We start from the raw sequence: 13,716 nt of genomic DNA, 5'->3' as shown, positions 1-13,716 counted from the left end.
CCTGGAATAACTGTAGGTATGGTACATATTTTATTTCTTTTATTGTTATTTCTTCTTTTTTATGTTATCTATTTAATGTTGTGTTATTTATTTATTTTTCCTTTTTCTGTTTTCACGTCTAGATTTTGTGTGAATGCTATGTGCCTCCTGTCTTTTGGTGCATATATATTTACATGTTTATATCTAAATTAGGGGTGGGGACTTATGTTAAGAAGGATAGTAAAAATCTACACACTGGATGATGCATCCATATTATGCTGTTGAAAATCCACAAATAAAATTATTAAAAAACAAAAAAAAAAGCCTTCCTAAAAACCCACCAGCACAAGAAGCCGCTGGTTTCAGATTGATTATTTAAACAGGCTTCAACCGTTTACTAAATCCAATTAGTTGTTAAAATCTGCCAAAATTATTCTGACACACAACATATAGAACAAACCAACATGTTCTTTTATGTCCAGAGAATATAATAATTCATAGGTATAACACCAGGGAGTCTCTGTAGCACCACTATTCTTCACTGGTGCTGGTATGTTGTGACACGTTTTAGCTTTATCAAAAAATTGCAGTTGCTATAATTTGGATATTACTCTTTGCCATATTGTAATTCTGATAATATTTCGATTAGAATCCAATAATTAAAGTTTAAGGGACCTGCAGAGACTGTGTATTTACACAGCAACTATCAGTGGCTAAACATTTGACTTGCATTTACTGATATGACTTCCAGGCTTCAGAAGAAAATTCATATTTAACGTTTCAACCAGGATAAAAGAAAAAAAAAAACCTTTTGATGCTACTGTCTAAATGTTTCCTCAAACTCGGTGCAAAGACTTTTTTTTTTTAAAAAAAAATTCTTTATAAATGTGCTTTCCTTCAAAGTCCATAACAAATAATATAAGTTAATGCTGCATTATATGGAGGAACATTAAATATAAATGGTTGAACAGCAGTCAGACAAACAGTGGGACAGTTTAGACTCAAATCAGGATCTATCAGATCAACTAACCGAGTGTACAAGATGTTCATCGGTTACAAAAATACTCATCCCTGAGGCATCAAGTACCATTTAAAAATCAATCTTTAGAAAATTTATGCACTCCGTTCTCCTGCTGCAGTGTCTGTTTTAACTTTTCAAATGGGCTCCTGACAGGGTGCCTAGTGCTCAACACAAAAAAGAAGCACAAATCTGAAATCCTGCCGCTGCCTTTGACCACTTTTAACAATATTTCAAGTTCGAACTCATAAAAAAAAAGAAAATAGAAGAAAAAGGACACAATTAGTGACTTAAGCAGCTTGGGAACCCCGTTACTGTGCCTCCGCATTACTGACACATCTGTACATTTAATGCTTGAACGCACCGTTTACTTTAATTCTAAAACTACGTGGTGGTTACAGTGAAGCCTCAAAAATAAGGACTTTAAATACACTGACATACAGATTAACACCCAACATCACATGGCAACTGTTCCACGGTAAAACCAACAGATGCTTTTCTATAAATCCAAAGATTCAATTATATTTTTCTAAGGCTATTTAACCCTTTCATACACGTTTTTATTCCTCTTTAGGCATGAAAAAAAAACAATGTGATTGAATTTTTTTCTTTTTTCAGGGACTTACAAAAACATCCACTCAGCTGGACACCCTGTGTTCAGTGTTTGAAGCAGAGAAACATGCATTTAAAACCCAATATCAGAAAGTGATATGAAAACTATGACATAAAAACATTTTTAATCTGGGTTCACACACATTTTTCGAGGACAAATTCAAGCACTTTTAAGGCTCATTTTCACCTTATCACTGGGGTCAAATCCACATCTACAGGAATACATATACTGATAGGATTATTTTTTTTCACTTTTTATCACAATGATGTACATTGTATTATGCTTTAAACATCTAAAAATAGCAAAACGTTTAGAAATTAAAGGAGAACACAAAGATTTACCCCAAAAAAAAAAAAAACCAAAGGAAGCCACTTGGCGTTCTTCACACACACTCGCACAAAGACAAAGATTAAGATAAAAATGTACCTGGAGTCAACCTGAGAACACCTGGGAATTAACTTTTTTTTTTTAAATAAAGTTTTATTTTTCAAACTGTGTCACCTCTCAGTAAGGAGCTTTGGCTTGGAGTTAATATTAAAAAATAAATAAATCGAATGACAGAGTTATAATTACAAGCACTTTCAAGCACTTAAACTAAAATTCAAGCACTTTCCAGACCTTGAAAACAGTGAAATTCAAGCATTTTCAAGGATTTCAATTACCCGTACCAACCCTGTTTAACGCTCCTAATCTGATGTTTTCTCACATTTTAACATACTCTAACACTAGTCATTACTCACTTCATGAAGACAATTTTTAAAAATATATATAAATAAATGTAAAAAAAACAAAAACTTGATTACAGTCCAATAACAATTAGTAATAATTATTTTCCACTAAAATATGTTACTGCAGATCAGGTTTATCAAGAACAGCGAAGTTACAGTAATGGTATGAATGACAGTGTTTGGGATGATGCATAAGCATCCACTGTGTTGGCTGATGTGTCACTAAAACTACAGAACCTATGAATACACAAGAGAACAGCTGTAAAATAGATGAACACTGCATGAAAGGGTTAAACTAAACTGACTTATAAGAGTAGGAAAAGCTCTTTGCAGTGTTTTAATAAGTGAGGCAGTATTTATAATCTTATGTCACTGCTAAAGATATTAAAGAGACTGATCTCATGAAATGGCATATGTCGCGACAGTTTTTATGGCATTTGGCATGCTATACATACATGTTTTCAACCTTTCACATGATAAGAGTATATGATGATGTTTTATGTGTCTTTTATACTTCTAGTAATACTTTTTTATGCAGATTTTTTTTTTTTTTTTAGATATTTATGCCGTCAGGGTTTTTCTTTTATATTTTACTTTTTATACTCCTTTATATACATTATTTATACTTTTTTATGGCACCTAGGACAATTGCACTTTTTCAATTTTGTTGTACCTGTTCAATGACAATAAAGACATTCTATTCTATTCTATTCTATTCTATTCTATTCTATTCTATTGGATAAGATAAAGATAAAGATAAAGATACGATAAGATAAGCTTTATTGTCCTGGGGGGAAATTCGTTATGGGCTGCAACGCCATCTCAGTGCAGACACATAAGAATAAATAACACTGCAGACACACGACAGCGGTAAATAACACCAACCATACTATGACACGGCAAACTGAAGCATGGGACAGTATACAGCACCAATAGATCAATAAATAATACTATTGCACAACCCTAAATCCATACCAAAACATGTAACAACATCGCAAGATTTAAAATTCACTGATTAAAAATATTATCAATAAAAGACGAGACACCACCATCAATAAATAGGGATAAAATGTGATAAAAATAAATAAATAAATAAATAGTAACCAGCCATTTTCGCAGTTACAAAGTAAGTGGTTGAGATTTATTAAGAAGAGGAGGAATGATCATTTAAAGCGGTTGCTCTATAGCCTTTTCCCAAAGGTAGCAATTCATATTCGGAAAATACCGCAGGAAACAGGTCCTGCAGGATTCTGTTTACTCTGTACGTGTTACATGTTATGTGTTGTACACTAACATTTGATGGCGTGTCAATTTATGCCAAGATCTCCAGTTCACATAACCCTAATGTTCTTGTCTCTGTAGGGTCTGTGTATTTTCTACGTCTTATAATCAATAGTCTCTGTATGTGTTACATGTTATGTGTTGTACACTGTTGTTGGTTTTTGCGAGAAATGTGGGTTCTGTAAATATCTGTATGTGCCACTTAATGCAAATAAATTAAAATAAATTAAAAAAAAAAAAAACCTTAACCCTCAGTGCGTAGTATTTGACAAGGTGTGAACATACATGTGGAAAAGCTTATAATGTACCAATTAAAAGCGGCGTGTATATTTATGTGAGTCACAATATCCCGTTGGAATAAAAGCCCAGAAAGTTACTGTTGTTGAATGAATCCGCTGTCAACCGACACTTGAAGTAAGAAACTTTTCACTGCTGTTCATATTCATGGTCGTGGATAATTCAATAAAAAGGAATGAAATAAAATAAGCATACTCATGCCTTTGAATAGATGGACTCATCAATACAACCAGGTGCTAAAAAACTCTTACAGCGCATTCAATTAAAATGATGCCTGATCTTTTAATGAACGGCAGATGATGTTCAGTACGTCCTTGGTAGAAAATAAAATAACTGACGCTATGTTTGAGGAACAATATAAAAATATGAAGAGCTGTTCTGACATATGGAGTTATGGCAGCCAGTTCTCCTTGAAAGTATGAAAGCCCTTTTTCAATCTCAAAGTAACACCCACTCATGCAGCCACGTTAACCGGTCACGTTCTCGACGTTTGACTTCCAATACTTGATCGAATACAGGAAATGCACAGATAACGTGGGTGACACTAGCGCTGGAGCTGACCTGCTGTGGCTGTGGAGTGGGCTGAGGCGTGCTGGCGGTCTGTTCTGTCTTCACCTTCAACACCAGGGGGAGGGGTGTCAGACAAGAGGCGGGTCTTCCTGCGGCGGTGGCGACGACACCGACTCCGCCCCCTCCCACGGTCTGAGTGACGGGACTCTGAGGTTCAGAGGGTGGGGTCTCCTCGGTGTGGAGACCCTGAGAGTCACAGCTTGGAGACGACACCTGGAAATAAACACATACAGGGTTCATTTCACTTCTCTGTCACGTCTTAGTTTAGGATAGACCAGGGGTGTCAAACATGCGGCCCGTGGGCCAAAACTGGCCCACCTAAGGTTCCAATCCGGCCAAAAATTACACTTAAGTTATTAAGAGTCAATGCTGTCGAACTGGTTTTAGATCAGGTTCCACATTCAGACCAATATGATCTCAAAAAAATTAACAGAATAACAATATACAAATAATGACTCCAAATTGTCTTCTTTGATTAATGTAGAAAAAAAATATTACATTATGCCAATAAAAAATGACAACTAAAAATTTTTCTTTCAGTGGAAAAAAAAAAAAACATTAAATGATGAAAATATTTACATTTACAAACTATCCTTTAACAATAAAATGTGAATAACCTGAACAAATATGAACAACCTGAAACGTTTAAAGAAAATTAAGCACAATTCTACCAATATTCAGCCTGTTATTAAATGTTTTGTGCATGTGTAGATCTGATCTGTAATGTACTTAAGTTGAGGTATAACATTGTTAAAATTGCATTTAATTTTCTAAAGAAAACTTCAGTTTTTTTCAGGTTATTCACATCTTTTTTGTTTGGATAGTTTGTAAATGTAAATATTTTCATAATTTAATGTTATTTTTTGCACTAAAACAATCAGAGACATTTGCAGTTGTCATCAATTCTAGGTTATTATATTAATATTTTACTGGTCCGGCCCATTTGAGATCAGATTGGTCTGAATGTGGAACCTGAATTAAAATGAGTTTGACATCCCTGACTTCAGCGAAGCTCCACTTTAGATTCTGAAATGAGTCTAAAACTACATTTATGAACAACCTAAAAAGTCTTAAATGGAATATGTGGAAGCCTGTAGAAACTTCAAACTGATTATCTATTCATACTTTTAATTTGCTGTACTATTGTTGATCTTTTTTCTTATCAGAGGCAGATGAATAACCCATTTCTTTGGCTGATGCAGCCTTATATTAACTGTTTAACATTAATTTTGAGTTGGACTATATTTTTGAGTTCTAATCTTCTATATATTTTGACATTTTACTCTCGTCTTGTTTTTCATACATTAATGTATATTTAGTTTTAACACTCTTAAATGTTGCTAGCTGTGCTGCTGCTTATCTTGACCAACGCACACTTAAGATTTTTAACTTCAGACGATCAAATAAAATAAACCTTGATAACTCAGTGAAATAGTGAAACATGACAAAATACCACTGGCTCTGATGACCCCCAGATACTGAATCATGAAATGCAGAAGTGGCTTCTTAACATCCTTTAGGTAAAACATGTTACAGCATCGTATCAACTCTGTGTGTGAGAGGACTTTCAAGGAAATCAGTTTCCCCCTCATTAATATGCAGAATTATGCAGCAGACACTCCAGATCTAATCAGATCATCTGCTACTATAGTGAGAACCTGTAGTGACAGAGCGAAGTTTCATGTTTTTTAAGAGATGCAAAAATGTGTCGACCCCCCACCCCCACCCCCACCCCACCCATGTTGACATAATGCCACTCATAATGACAGACATGCACAACTAGTCTCATCATAGCAGCACTACTCAAACCACAGCGGAACAATAACCCACTCCGGTGCCACTCATTATGTGCAAATATCACACTACACCAAAGCTTTGCAATCTATTTACACAACAGAAAGTGTAATTACTACAATAACCTGCAATAATCTGATTACATTTCAGTCATTTCTCCTCCTCTTCTATGTTGATTTATTTATTTATTTATTTATTTTTATCTGCACTTTGCTGTCTTTTTTTTTAATTATTTCTATTTTAAATGTGTGTGCTTTTTTACCCCGCTCCCCGAAGGGGAGACAAGGGCTATTGTTTTTGGTTCAGTTTGTTTCTTTGTTAACACCGTAGCAGCAAAACTTGGTTGAATTCATACCAAATTGGGTTTATAGATTCCCAGTGACCCAGAATAGATGTGATTACGTTTTGACAAAAGCCAGTGAAAGTTCAAGTTTTTTCTGAATTTTTAAAATCTTTTTTTTCCCTCCCATTTACTTATAATGGGTGAAATTTAAAATGTCTATAAAAACATCAATTATATTTCATTTTACTTCAAACTTGGCACATATATAGAGGCAACTGATATGACATCAGCACATGCATGGACAGGATGACGTCAGCCAGATCAATGCCAAAATAAGATACAATATGTGTGTGTGTGTGTGTGTGTGTGTGTGGGGGGGGGGGGGGGTTGATGTGCCTGGAACCACCTGTTTAAATGTTCATTTCAGTGTCGATCCCGTGGATCATAATTTCATTCATCACACCAATGTTGAACGAAAATAAAGCATCTTGAACAAACAGAGGGTGATCTGGGACATTCTCCCAACGACACAAATACCTGGTACTGAACCCTTTATCGGGCAAGTGACTATTTTTGGTCATTTCCACACACATTCACATTACAAGACAATGGTAGCAACAGTTTCTGTGAGGACATTGAGTCTCCAGTCTGAGGTCCAATGTGGTCTCTAGGGTCTGTAAGGTCCAGTGTGGTCTACAGGGTCTGTAAGATCCAATGTGGTCTCCAGGGTCTGTAAGGTCCACCTGTGCAGTAGACCTGCGTTGTTCGGTTCCATGAAGTAATGAAACTAATGTAAGGAATGATGTTCAAAGGGATCATGTGGATGTGGACAGGGGTCTGGATCAGCATTTACAGTCGTGGAAAAAATTATTAGACCACCCCTCGTTTTCCTCAATGTCTTGTTCATTTTAACACCTGGTCCAACTAAAGGTACATTGTTTAGACAAACATAATGATACCAACAACAACAGCTTGTAACAGTTTAATTTCAGATCTGATATCTATCCATTTAACATGTTTTCTTGATAACCAAAATCACTTCAGTTCTTACGTCAATATCTATGGCATTGTACTGACAAAAACAGTGCTTTTAGACATTCCATGTTTTCTTTTCTGTCTGTTTTAGTCACATGACACACACAGGAGTTAGTACTTGATTCCATAACCATGGTTTTTGATGACTCTTGATGGTCTAATAATTTTTTCTGTGACTGTATGTTGGTCTAATGGTAGAAAAGTCATGTTCTAATGTTCTAAAATACATGTTCCTTTCACCTTGCACATGTTTTTCTTGTATTTTTCATATTTTCTTGTTGTATATATTTTTTTTGCCACTTATGAGTAAGGAAACAAATATGGCAACATCACTGACCTTGATTTTCTACATTGTAAAAAATGTCAAAACATTTCACAAAAGCAATAAAGTCTTGTTATGCCCTCTAATAACACACTAAGGTTGAAATTTGGAATTTCAGAGTATTTCTAAGAGTGAACTATAAAGGGTTAAGCAACTTTTAACTGACATAATTTGTTCCATGAGGGTCCATAATTACTCAGCATTTATTACAAGTTTGTCAATAATTAGTTATAGTTCCGTTCGACTTAAAACGGACAGCTAAGAAGCGGTTAACTAACACTTCAGATCGACTGCTGTTACCTTGAGGAAAAACTCTGTGCCTTTTTCCATGATCTGTTGGATCTGGAGGAAGCCAGCAGTGTACATGAGCAGAAACTGGTCTCCAACGTTCATGCTGAGGCGTCCTGTGTAGCAGAAGGCCAGGATCTGCTGGAAGCTCTGCGGCTGCACGGCTGGGGGCAGCTCCACCACCGAGCTCTTCCCTCCGGCGTTAAACAGATCCCGGAAGTAGGAGCTGCTGGCTGCCAGCACCGCACGGTGGGCCTGAGGGGTAGGCAGCAAGAAAACACCCAACCAAGTAAGAATATATTTAGACAGATTCATGAAAAGCACCGTACTCGACAGGATTCATGTGAAATTAAACAGATCCCCACGTAATTAGTGGAAGAGGACTAAATATTTACGGCAATCCTCCTTTTTGTTGAAGTTTAATTTGATTTGCGACAGAAACAAATTATTTTCGGTAAGTACTGATCGTATTAAACGTCCCTAACTGTAATCACTTACCATTGTATTACAGTCATATCTGAAACACCGCCAAATTTCTAATCATACATTTTACAAATTGAAACTGTGTCAAGCCGTTAGAAAGTCAAAGATTTATATGCCAAGCAAGTGAAGGGACTGAAGGGAGCTCAGAAAATCCATCCATACATGTAAATTATTGAAAGCAGGACTCAGGGCATTCTTGACCTGGACCATATTTTTCTGTATTACTAACTGATTCTGACCAAAATCCTGTCAATGCATTTACTGTGGAACTAATTAAGTCTTATACAGTAACTAAATTAACCCAAAGGATGTTTAAAAAAGAAAAAAAAAAAAAAAAAACAGATACTGCACAGTTTGCCAGGAGTCAGAAAAAAAAAATAATTAAAATGTCATTGTGTAAGTTTTAATTCTACTTCAGTTATCACAGTTCAGTTATATCAGTTACAATTTCAAATCATATTTTAAAAGCTTATTTATTTATTTACTTACTTATTTATAAGGGGTATAATATACCACACATTATATGGCCTGACTTAGTGTAGGTTTGTTTAAAAAAAAAAAATAAAAAATATGTTTATGTTATGAAACAAAATTAAAAAAACCTTTGGGTCATACTTTGGTTACATTTAATTAAAATGTCGGGAAGAGCTATTTTAATGTTACCCATATACCAGAAATTCATGTCTGATATAAAATCTAATTTTAATAGTAAAAAGTATCGGATCAGAAGCAAAAAAATGTAAATGGGGACATCACTAGTTCAAAGGGATAATGTGGATGTTGACAGGTCTGGATCAGCACTTATGTGGGTCTAATGTCCTAAAAGTGATGTTCTAATGTTCTAAAACACACCTTATATGTGTTTTTCTTGTATTTTTTTTATAAATACTTCTTGGAGATTTATTTTTGCCACTTATGGGCACAGAGCCAAATATGGTAACTTAATTGCCCTTGATTTTCTACATGATAATAACATTTTTTTGAAAAATTTCACAAAAGAAATAAAGTCTTGATATGTCCTTCAATAACACGCTAATGTTGAAATGCTGATTTTCACAGTATTTCTATGAGTGCCCTGTAAAGAGTGAATAAAAACACAGCCACCAATTATTCTGTTGCACCCGTTCGGTGACCGAAAACACACTGCACAGCTCACTAGGTACATTTACTCTGGGATAATAAGCATTCCTTCAGTAAGTAACAGGTGAAATAAAAGTTTGAAGACCTTGAAGGCATGTCCCTTGACGACCACGGAGACGTCACAGTAGAGGCCCTGCAGCCGCTGCTCATTCAGACACTCCAGGACATTGTTGCCAAAGTTAGGGATCGCCATCTGCAGCGTCTGAGCCATAACGCTCTGCCCAGCACCACAGGATCTGCAGGAAACAGAGGAAAGAAAGGTGGAGGTTACAGAAGAGATAAACCGACAGATGGAGAAATAATTAAAGAGAACAAACACAGAGTGACTGGACGAGGTGGTATGAGGAAATAATGGGGAAGGTCGGACGAAGAGGAGGAGCGGGGATGAATAAAAGGAAAATCATCAGAGAAGAGATAAAGAGCAAGACTGGAGAAGTAGAGCACAGTTTAGAGACAAGGGAAGTAAGATAGACGAGAAAATATTGAGTAACAGGCAAATGCAGCAGAAATAAAGAGGAAGGAGTGAGAATTAAAATAAGGGAAAAGGGCTGAGTAAAGTGTATGATGATTAATGAATTAAGCACTTGGTAAACAACTTTAAAGCTAAACTCAAACTTCTAAACGAAAGAGAATTTCGGGCCACTAGTGACAGTTATATAATCCATCTTTCTGTTTTTTCACCTTATTACATTACATCTAATTCACAGTTAATAAACTGTTTGGTGCTTTTTGGCCTACTTTTCTTTTCTCGTCGCTCCTTCACAGTCAAAACACAGCCACTTACGTAACTCAGCCGTTTCAGTCGTCTTCATCACCATCTAACAAAGAAGCTTTAAGTGGACGAAGTGTCAAGCTAACAAAATACAAAGGGAACGCATGTATGACACCATTTTATGACGACTGAAGGCTTTCGAGCGGCTGTGAATGACAATGCAGAAGTGAACAGATGTAAATAGAATCAGAAAGGGAGTCAAAACTCACCCAGATGCGCATGCTTTTTCCTCACGCTTATGACCTCGCAATGATGAATGGCATGGCAGTGGATGCACAAGAGTTCAGCAGAAATATGCTGGCTGCTCCAACGCCTGGCTTCAACCCAAAACAAACTACTAACAGGAAACATTATGATAGTGATTTAGCCTTTTTCCTGCACTGGGAGAAGACCTTGTAACCCAAACAGCAGACTGCCACAACACCCCCCAGAGCTCCTCAAAAAGCAAAGGAAAAGTACACCGACACCTACGTAGCTACTGAGGTGACAAAGACGACATGTGAATGGAAATTTGAAGTTATTTATTGCAGTCATCCAACACCCGACTCAAATGTGTGGTGGGCTGAACTGAGGATTCAGACGACAGCTTTCTGCCTTTGATTTTAAAGCCAAAAGAGTAACTTTAACACAACAAAAAGACCTTAATCCAGTATGTGTAGGCTGGTCTTCAACCGCTTAGGTCATTGTTCTCTCCAGCCACAGTAGTTATTGGAGTCGGGTTGCTGTGGGATTATTAAAAACACTCAACAACAGCTGTGAATCTACAATAAAATCCTGCAATCCCTTCTTTAAAATACTTAAGGGAACTTTCAGTAGTCGCTTTTCCACTGACCCTCAAATTGCGCAAATATAACTCGCGTAAATTTTTTGTGCTTGCAAGAGGTGGTTTTTCAGGCATAGCGAAATTGGTATATCGCACAAAACTGCAAGGGAAAGAACTTTTTGCACAACGAGAGTCACATGATCAAAAAAACTGATGTTGATGAATGTTATAACAAGCAAAAAAGAAGAAGAGTTTTAAAACAAACATTGTGTGGTATGTGTGGACACATAAGGAAAGCCAATCATATTTTAATTTAGTACAGGATAGAGCACTATAGAGTATAGTACTATACATCTGTAAATCAACATGATATTTATGTCGGTCACTATGTTTATGGAATGACTTCTCATGACATCTCACAATAATGAATAAACAAATCATCACGTTTGTGAATTAATGGAAAGCCAATATTAAGTACTTCTGTTTCTTCAACATTTAGTAAATATTGGTAAAGTTTTGCACATATGTCCAATGGAAAAGTGACTAACATCATCAGTTTCTGACTTTCACATCTACAGAAAAAAACTTAACAGATTCTCATTGTTAAAAGTATCAACTTTTCACTACTTATTTTGCCTCATCAACATATTAATATTATGGATAAAGCGACGTATACAAATATAATCTTGTTGCCCCCCCCCCCCGCTATGAGCAATCTACAATTTTAATTAAGTGTTTTGTGGCTTCATGAACAAAAGACTAAACATGATCCAAAAACACACTCTTTTACAAAAATTAGTTGTCATATACAACTGCAGAAACTTAATAATTAACATATTACAATGAGTTGCATTTTGAGTATTTGTTGAACAAAAAGGTCTTCAGAGGAATACGCTCAATTTAGATTTGAATGATTTTCAAAAATCAAAACTTCCATTATCTGAATTAATTTGATATATTAATGCAATACAAATAAGATGAGCAAGTCAGATATAATTTCCCTAATGGCAGTGACATATTTATCAGGTTTTCTTGTGTGACTGAATTTGTAACAGTTGAGCTCACAGATTTTTTTATATCCATGTCAAAGATTTTTGTTTCTTTAACACAAAAAGGGAGGTAAACGACAACCAAAAAAACAAACAAGACAAATTTGTAGAATTTAGCAATTGATGCATCCCTAAAAGGTATTATAAGACAGGAAATCTGCAGCTACTCATATTGCAGAGTCTCTCAATGTTTTTAATGTAACATGTTCCCTCTGTTGCATAGGATGACAAAAGCAGACCTCAATATGTTAAGAAATATTTCTAGAGAAATCTGGTCAAGTGATTCATCTGCCGTGCTGATGGAAACAACAGAACAGTGACTCATAATTTAGACGAAGTGTTCAATGACAAATGTCATATGAGAGATACTGATGTATAGTCCAGGCCTATGTTTGGATGTTCAACAGTCCAGACTGATCAGAGCTGTTAAAGTTCACCCCAACTTAAAACTGGACAAATAAAGCTGGTGATCTTGACAAATTGTGTGTCACTGTTTGTTGTAAAGTCTTTAACAATGTCTACCTCTGGACCACACAGACACATTGATTCCCCATTAAAAAAACAAAACAAAACAGGAGAGTCTGCAAACATCACCTAGTTTGACTTAACTACAGTAAGACAGTAAGTAAACACAGTCAATCCACTTCACACAATGTTACTATAATTACAGAACAACCTGGATTACATCATGTGTGAACCATTATTAAACAAGCAACATAAACCAAACCTAACACTGGAAATATTCTCAGCTTGACCACCTACATTGACACAAAACGTTAGGAGCTTGATGGTTTCAATCCTCCCACTAATGAGTCTCAAAAAATGTGTTTCTCTTCCAGCCACCAACCAGATGTTCCTGTGAGACATTTCAAGGAAAACTCACTGAACAATAAAAACTGAAAACCACAATAATTTGATTCTGTGCAGTCGAGGGACAACTTGCGAGAAGCACAAACAGATTATAGGTAAGTGGCTTGTTGGCCTTTAAAAAAATGGTTAGATCTGAGAGGACGGCATTAGACAATCCTGAATATAACATTCTATGAAGGCAACACATGTCCACGTTCTCCTCAGTACAACAAAAGCCCCTTTTCCACTGCACTTCTGTTCCAGGAGTATTTCACCTTTATTCCTGAACGACATCTGTGTAAATGAAATGGTGGATCATTTGGTCCCACCTAGGGATGTAACGATATGAAATTTCAGATCACAGTTATTGTGACCAAAATTATCACGGTTATCATTATTATCACGGTATTAGTGAAATTGTGCTCAAAATGTTCAAAAAGTGCTTATACACA

The 13,716-nt window shown here is 35.9% G+C and overlaps 1 protein-coding gene across 4 annotated transcripts in view; it reads right to left on the bottom strand.

The window, feature by feature from the left end:
- The window catches only part of nacc1b (nucleus accumbens associated 1, BEN and BTB (POZ) domain containing b), a 38,551-nt gene that overhangs the window by 13,493 nt on the left and 11,342 nt on the right, over positions 1–13,716 (bottom strand). For all 4 annotated transcript variants that reach the window (XM_030138848.1, XM_030138837.1, XM_030138834.1 and 1 more), the window contains exons 2-4: positions 9,917–10,067; positions 8,221–8,463; positions 4,478–4,699 (exon numbers count right to left, since the gene is read on the bottom strand). In XM_030138848.1, the coding sequence (XP_029994708.1) occupies positions 4,478–4,699; positions 8,221–8,463; positions 9,917–10,042 (591 nt within the window). In that variant the 5' untranslated portion in view covers positions 10,043–10,067. The remainder of the gene's footprint in view (positions 1–4,477; positions 4,700–8,220; positions 8,464–9,916; positions 10,068–13,716) is intronic.

Source organism: Sphaeramia orbicularis, chromosome 1 (assembly GCF_902148855.1).
Source record: "Sphaeramia orbicularis chromosome 1, fSphaOr1.1, whole genome shotgun sequence".
Taxonomy (NCBI): Eukaryota; Metazoa; Chordata; class Actinopteri; order Kurtiformes; family Apogonidae; genus Sphaeramia; species Sphaeramia orbicularis.
The sequence above is the reverse complement of the archived record's forward strand: the minus strand, read 5'-3'. Positions and strand labels throughout refer to the sequence as shown.